The 7,519-nt window shown below is 35.5% G+C and overlaps 2 protein-coding genes across 3 annotated transcripts; one reads left to right on the top strand and one right to left on the bottom strand.

Moving 5' to 3' along the window:
• The first annotated feature begins 200 nt into the window (after nt 1-200).
• On the top strand, nt 201-2,173 carry LOC104777491 (ethylene-responsive transcription factor ERF055). The gene has a single exon (XM_087506325.1). The coding sequence runs from the start codon at nt 1,076-1,078 to the stop codon at nt 2,006-2,008; it is 933 nt and encodes a 310-aa protein (XP_087362451.1). The 5' UTR covers nt 201-1,075; the 3' UTR covers nt 2,009-2,173.
• A 981-nt stretch (nt 2,174-3,154) lies between these two features.
• On the bottom strand, nt 3,155-6,370 carry LOC104777490 (uncharacterized). Of its 2 annotated transcripts, none has more exons than XM_010501756.3 (13): nt 5,853-6,370; nt 5,687-5,760; nt 5,510-5,593; nt 5,349-5,429; nt 5,045-5,125; nt 4,710-4,802; nt 4,263-4,442; nt 4,110-4,177; nt 3,983-4,034; nt 3,840-3,893; nt 3,663-3,755; nt 3,506-3,572; nt 3,155-3,398 (listed from the first exon to the last, which is right to left on the bottom strand). In XM_010501756.3, exons 1-13 carry the CDS (start codon nt 5,992-5,994, stop codon nt 3,307-3,309), a joined length of 1,161 nt encoding a protein of 386 aa, XP_010500058.1. In that variant the 5' UTR covers nt 5,995-6,370; the 3' UTR covers nt 3,155-3,306. The 2 variants fall into 2 exon arrangements, with proteins under 2 accessions (XP_010500058.1, XP_010500059.1); XM_010501757.3 differs by having other exon boundaries at nt 3,698-3,755; nt 5,853-6,355.
• Between the last annotated feature and the right edge of the window lie 1,149 nt (nt 6,371-7,519).

The raw sequence follows: 7,519 nt of genomic DNA, 5'->3' as shown, positions 1-7,519 counted from the left end.
TTCTCTATAAAAAGAAAGCGATATTGACACAATACGAGACGAAATCGAGAGCAAAACAAGAGACCCAAAACACAGCCACACGACTCAATTCCGAAGCATTGCTAGGATTCTTAAATTGATTCGTTATGCCTTAAACTTTTGTATTTGAACTCGAAACTTTAATCAATAAAAACGACTATTCAACATCTATTTCTTATTTCCGTAGTCTCTAAACGAATCGATTACTTTTACCCAAACATATATATTGATTATATGTTTCTTATATAGCGTGAGTCAGATACATTATTTTAGGATTAATATATGAAATATTTTAATATTTTCTTCATTGGAGGAGTCTCTATATAAACGCTGAGAGTTGGGTGGGTATCACCAAGGTGAGCTTGAGAGCATCTTCCCAAAGAAAGAGAGAGAGAGGTGTGTGTGAGAGAGAGAGGGTGAGTGTGAGTGAGAGAAGAAAAAAAATTGATTGAGAGGTTAAATTTTGAGTGAAAGATAGGGTTTATTTCTCCTCTTCTTGTTTTCTTTGCTTCGTTTCATCTTCAAACCAAACCAAACAATCAAAACTCTTCCTTGTCCTGTTTTCGTCTTTCTTGAAAAAAAAACACACAAAACAATTCTTTTGAAGTGTTGCTTTATGAGTTTATTATATTTTGTCAAAACTCATCTAAACGACAAATTTTTGTAACAAAATTGTATTTGAAACAGTTAGGTGTTTTCTAGAAAACGAGATCCATCTTTGTTTTCCAAAAAAAAATAAGATTATGAATTTCTCTTAGTATATTCTGTTAATTTTTTCATTCTTTTATAGAGTTGATCAAACTTCATGGGCATTTTTTAGTTCCCTTCAAGTTTTGATCCTCTTAATATTTATTTTTTGTTCATATCTTTATTTTAGTTTTGATCTATGGAGGTTGCTTATTTCAAACCTCGTTGATCAAATTTATTTTCTGTAAAAAAAAAAAAAAACCAGTCTTTGAATTTTTTTTTTTCTAAAAAGACAGGTTTTTCATCTAATTCTTTTATATAATCCTTTTTTCTTTGTAGTATTTTTTTTTCTATATTTCAGGAAACTCCGATGGCGGATTTCTTCGGCGGCAGCGGCGGCCATGGCGGCGAGCTCATGGAAGCACTTCAACCTTTTTACAAAAGTGCTTCCACGTCTGCCTCAGATTCTGCGTTTGGATCTTCAAACGCTGCGTTTGTGTCTGCACCAAACGACCCATATTCTTCTTCCTCGTACTATAACCCTCATGCATCTTTCACGACCCCTTACCCGGATCTTTATGCCGGTTCCATGACCTATCCATCTTCATTCGGGTCAGATCTCCAACAACCCGATTCTCTAGAACAAAACTACCAATCTCAGTTCCATTACCAAAACAATATCACTTACCCTCACGAAGACAACACTTGCATGCTCAACTTCATCGACCCGAGCCAACCGGGTCCGGTTTCAGGTTCAGGTTTGGTTTCAAAGCCTGCCAAGCTTTATCGTGGAGTGAGGCAAAGGCACTGGGGAAAATGGGTCGCAGAGATCCGTTTACCCAGGAACCGAACCCGACTGTGGCTCGGAACATTCGACACGGCTGAAGAAGCCGCGTTGGCTTATGATCGCGCCGCGTTCAAGCTCCGTGGCGATTCGGCTCGGCTTAACTTTCCAGCTCTTCGATACCAAACCGGCTCGTCTCCGTCTGACTCGGGCGAATACGGTCCTATTCAAGCCGCCGTAGACGCTAAGCTTGAAGCCATATTAGCTGAGCCCAAAAATCAACCGGGCAAAACGGAGAGGTCATCAAGGAAAAGAGCTAAAGCCACAGCTTCTTCGGCTGAGCAGCCGGCTGCACCACAGCAACATTTCGGGTCGGGTGAAAGTGACGGTTCAGGTTCACCGACGTCAGATGTTTTGGTGCCGGAGATGTGCGAAGAGGCAGAGATGCCGTGGAATGAAAATTTCATGCTTGGAAAGTGTCCCTCTTACGAGATCGATTGGGCTTCAATTTTATCGTAAAATATTAGGATTCTGTTCATTTTTATTCTTTATAACTACATGTGTTGTATTTTCTGTTTAAAAATAGGGGTTCGTAGCTGTGCTTAAAATTTGTAATTTGGCATTTTGTATGAATGTAATGCAAGTGTGTAAATTATAAGACTGCTCAAGCTTTTTTTTTGTTCATGCCGTACCATGTAGATTGTGGACACCTCATTTGAAATGAATTTGGTTAGGTCCCAGTTTTTTTGGGTACTATTGTCTCATTTAACATCGCTTCACATAAAGATATACACATACCGTATAGGCAGTACTTAGAAAAGTGAGAAAGGTTATTATGAATACATATTGCAAGTTGGTAACATATCATGATCCTTAAGTTCCGTTCTGCATTAGGACCATTGTGCTCAGCTTAAAAATGATTAAAAAGTAAACTAGACTAATGGAGAACCATATAGAGTGAAAATTTGAAATTTAAATCGTACATTTCTAGCTTATTACTGTTAATTTTAGTCAAATTTCGAAGAAGTCAAAAGAGGAATACAAGAGTGGAAGAAAAGGACCCTTCTTAGTGAAACTTTAGGTGGTATCAAAATGATGTACCAAAATATAAAGTCACGCCTACATCCATTTCATTCCCATGCTTTTTCCTTTAGAATAGACTTTTAAAAGAAAACTTCATGATTTATCCACTTGTATATAGACTAGTAATATTATTTTTCCAAAAATGGTTGAATTGAGAAAAAGTTAGTTTTTATTTTTTAACGAGCAAATATACTTTCAATGGAGAGGAAAGACTCAGATGGTAAGAGAGTATCCAAATTGAGAAACCCCAGGCCAAGACCAAAGGAAGAAACAATGTATATTATACACTAACCGTCTACCAATTGAAAATGAAAACATTCGCATCATTACTATTTTGCTTTCTTTTTTTTCTCCATTCATTGAATCCATACACTAAAATTCAAAGACTGACTCGAGGACTTAACTTTAGATTGAAACCCATAATACTTCAAAAGACAAAAAGTCAAAAGACGATAATTGTAACGCACGCATGGGGCTGTCAAACAGCTGGATTGATACAACCCAGGCCTAGAGACTTATCCCTTCAGTTTTCATTTAAAGAGCGTAACGTATACCAATCTATATTTATGGGCATAGTCATCAGTCTGACAAAAAGAATTAAATAAATGATATCATATTACATTTGACGCGTTTGAGGGGGTATGTATGGAATCGTATTATCCGCAAAACGAAAAGAGAGAGAGAGAGAGAGACCAAACCCCAAAAACAAAAGCTCTCAACTAAATGTAAAAAGATCAGCTAAATTTACCGATTTCCATCTTCTTCTTGATAGCTTTTTGACCATGGTATATAAACGCGTCTATTATCCCAGATACCGTGAAAACACCTGGGCATTTTTACATGTTTCGTTTCAGATTTTGATTTAACCAAAAACTTGTGTTATGGACTAATGGACCTATGGTGTATGTTATAGAGAGAGATAGGTAATCATACCTCCGACTATGGCACAAACATTCGTCAAGAAGTGCAAGAACGATATATGTTCCTCTGTAAATGTTACCTGCCGAGACACCACATTTCTATTAGGAGGATTATGAATATATATACTTTTTCGCTTTATAGAATTGGAGTTGGAACACAACACAGTCACCTTGATTGGTGATAGATCATAGAAGAAGAAAACACCTGGCAAAGATTGCAGTTGACCTGCTTCTGAGCTCTTTACATGTTCAGTCACCGAGAACTGCACATTTTACTTCAAGTTCAGATCATACGATAATCAAAATAAATAGAGCATAAGGTCAAACAATTAAAAGCCTCGCTTCACCTGATTTGATTGAATTGTGTGTCCTCTGATATCTGTGTATACTGTTGGTACAACCTAATAAAAGCAGACGAAACAGAATGGAGTAAACACGAAATTTTAATGATAAATGTAACTAGCATATCATGCTTATCTTGGGAACAAACCTTGATAAAGTATTGGTACATAGCATTAGGTGTGTCTTGACTCCACTGGACTCTGCAATTTTATGTACGTTAGAGAGCATGACAAATTAAGTAGAGTGTGAATGGAATGGCCCAGAATGGTTATTACTTGTCAAGAGGGTTAACGACGCCAGGAAAGTAGTCCCCATAAGTCAGTCTATTGATCTTGTGACTTATCTGCAGGGAGACGTAACATATTGAATTACATAGGATTATAAGCATTACGAATGAAATGACACTGATAGGATAAGTCCTTTCTTACGTTGAAACTGTCTTTTTGAAAAGCAAGAAGATCATGAACGTGCACGCCCGACTGATGAAAGCTTTTCCCAGGAGCAAAGTGGAAGTTCCCAGCCACCTTATTTACCTCCAAGAACCCATAGATATTACACCCTTCACCTTCTTCATCCTTTACTCTTTGTAGAAAACCTTCTCGTTTACACTGAAACACAAACAGACACGTGAAACATGTTTCAGCTTACAGTCGGGAGAAAAAAACAGTTGGATGCATATATCAGTTTAGAGCCTTACAAGTGCATATCAAATAAACAAACCGCCCACAAGGCGTTAAGACTCTAACAGAAAAGAGGAAAAAGACGAAATCACAAAACAATGAAAGAAAAAATGAAACTATGCACTTGCTACTATCACAATGAAACACAGATGCCAAGAATTCGAAAGGTGAGGAACATATTTCTCAGAAACTAACCTGGTCAATCAAATCTGGATTTGTAACTCCCCAACCTTTCTTTCTATATGCTTCACGAACATCTTCACATGTATTGCAGCAGTCATGCTCTTCCTGTTAGGATAAACAACATAGGTCAAATAAAGCAAACAGATTGAAGAAAGCCAGACTGAAAAAGCACCATCACCTATCCTGCTGACATGATAAAGTATATATTGTACAGAAAACAAGATACACAATGACATCTCTTTTCTGTTTAATCCATTCTAGCACTAAACAATCAAGGGTAATCCTAATATGGACAACCATGATGCAAATGCACTAAGCAGAAAGACAGAGAAAGATAACACAATTACCGCTTCAGCACCATAGCAAGAACCACAGTACGTCTCGTTATGTTCCAGCCTGCCGCCATGTTTCTGCAGAGGTTTTTCAATCTACACAAGCACAAAAAAAGTATGAGAGACTTTACAAGGGCCCAAAAACAAACCACTTTTAGTTCTTGCCTTTATATAGTCAAATTGCCATTTTCCTGCAACTCTATCCTAGTGTGATGACTATAAAAATCCCAGAGAATATAATGAAAAGTATACCAAAACAGTTTCAGTCTTCCATTTACGAAATCACACATTATACAGTCCAGAAAGACAAAGAACAAACCTTAGTAGCGCCTATTCCGTCCTGTCTTGCCTCAATAGTGTTGCCATTAGAATCTAACCTTCTCTTTATAATGTCATGTTTCTGCCAATTCACACAATTGACAACCTTACAACATGTTTCAAAGCATAAAAACTAATACAAATAACAATTTCAAAACATACCACGTCAAGATGAAGCTCTCCACTAATATCCATGGCATCAACACTAAGAATCGAACATGCTAGAGCAGGAAAAGTAATATCAAACTGCATCATCAATGAAACTTATGAGAGAGATCTCCTAGACACTAGAAGAACAAAAAAAACACAGAACAATCAACAAGTCAAAAATCACATTACGTTAATTCGTAACGTCTCTCCCCTTGAAGTATCCACTATAAGCTTCGTCTCGGTGACGGTATGAAGATATAAACCTAAACAACCAAAATCAAAATTCAATACATACATCACGCAAATCATATATACAAAAATCGGAAAGCGAAATCTTAAAAGGTCTCAGACGTACGGAGCTCGGAGAAGAAGAGAAGGAACATAACGAAGGAGGAGAGGAGAGTGATTACGCCGCCGGACAATGTCCGGCTGTAAAAATCCTCATTGATCTTAGGATATGCATCTAGATTCCGCAATTTATTCAAGATCCCGGCCATATTAACAAGTCCAGGAGGGAGGAGAATCTCTCAGATTCAGTTCCCCGGATCCAAAATTCAGCACCGGATTATGAAGGCCGGAGCGAAGTCAGAGGAGAGAAACGTCGTCGGAAGCGAAATTGTCCGAAGATGCAGATCTCGGAGAGAGTGATCGGTGAGAGAAGTTTGGGTTTTGGTTATTTGACTCCGTCTTCTTCTTCTTCTTCCTTCCCCCGTCGGACGGAGTAGCGCGTACGGTCTGCGTAATCCGGTTTGTGTTTGCCGTCTTTCTCTGTTGGAGTAAACGACGTCGGCTCATATTCAACTTTGAAGAAGAATTTAAGAGACTTTTTAATTGGATCATACATAAATTGCTTGATTACTATTTGATAGTAGCAGGCTAGGCCCAAAATTGATACATGATATAAGAAAAAACTGAAGATAATAAAAATTCTAAATGTCTAAATTCGACGACCACTTTTATTGGTAGGCCTACACATATCTTTAAAGACTTGTTTAGATACAAATTACCCTATCATATTTTTTTTGAAAAATAATTAGATTCACTTCTAGAATAAACCTTTTTTATTTACTTCTTCATTTTCAACCAATCAAAATCTTCTATACATTATTTTGGTTAAAAAAATAAATCAAAACTAGGATTTCGTCCGCGATACACTGCGGGACTATATTTTAAAAATTTTAAATATTTAAAATACATATATTATATTTGTTTATTATTTTGCTGTTGTTTTATTAATTTTTATATTATATACCTATAAGTATTTATTGTCTTTATGGGATGATTTTAATGTTTATATATGATTTTAAATAAAATGGTTAATTTTTTTTTGTTTTTAATATAAATGTTACTATGTTATCTAAGTTTTGACCCGCGATACACCGCTTGATTGTGTTTTTTATGTAGAATAATATAGAGATATGTGAGAAGTAATAGTTATTTTATGTGTTTAATGTATATAAAAATTAATTATTTTCATTTTTAATTTATCAATTAAAATTCATTGTTATAAAAGTAAACACATCATGTTCCTATGTAGTGCATCTATATATATATATATGGTGTTTAAAAGAGAATAACAATTAATTTAGCCGAGATAATTTAGGGAAACTATATTATCACCTTCAATATATGTAGAAAATATTAAATGTAGAAAATATTAAATGGAAACTATTAATTAAGCCGAGATAATTTAGGAAAACTAACAGATTTTTTCTCTAAAGATCTATTAAAATAGGTTTGAAGATTTTTATGGGATTAAAAAATTAATGTGTAGAGTTGTTTGTGGTAAAATCAAAATGTATAGATGTTGTCCAGCTATTTATGGCAATAAACATATCCAATTAGGTAGATTTAAATAGTTCCATTAATTGAGTTTCTACGAAATGTTATTTTAGGAAAATTGTTAGTGGTTAATGTTGTAAATAAAACATATTAAATAAGCAAAACTTAAAGGGCATAAACCAAAATATACTTCAAAAATAATAATATAGATTAAATTACAAAGCAAAACAGATTAAGGAA

This window comes from Camelina sativa, chromosome 3 (genome assembly GCF_030686135.1).
Source record: "Camelina sativa cultivar CO46 ecotype springtype chromosome 3, ASM3068613v1".
In the NCBI taxonomy this organism is placed as follows: Eukaryota; Viridiplantae; Streptophyta; class Magnoliopsida; order Brassicales; family Brassicaceae; genus Camelina; species Camelina sativa.
The sequence above is the reverse complement of the archived record's forward strand: the minus strand, read 5'-3'. Positions and strand labels throughout refer to the sequence as shown.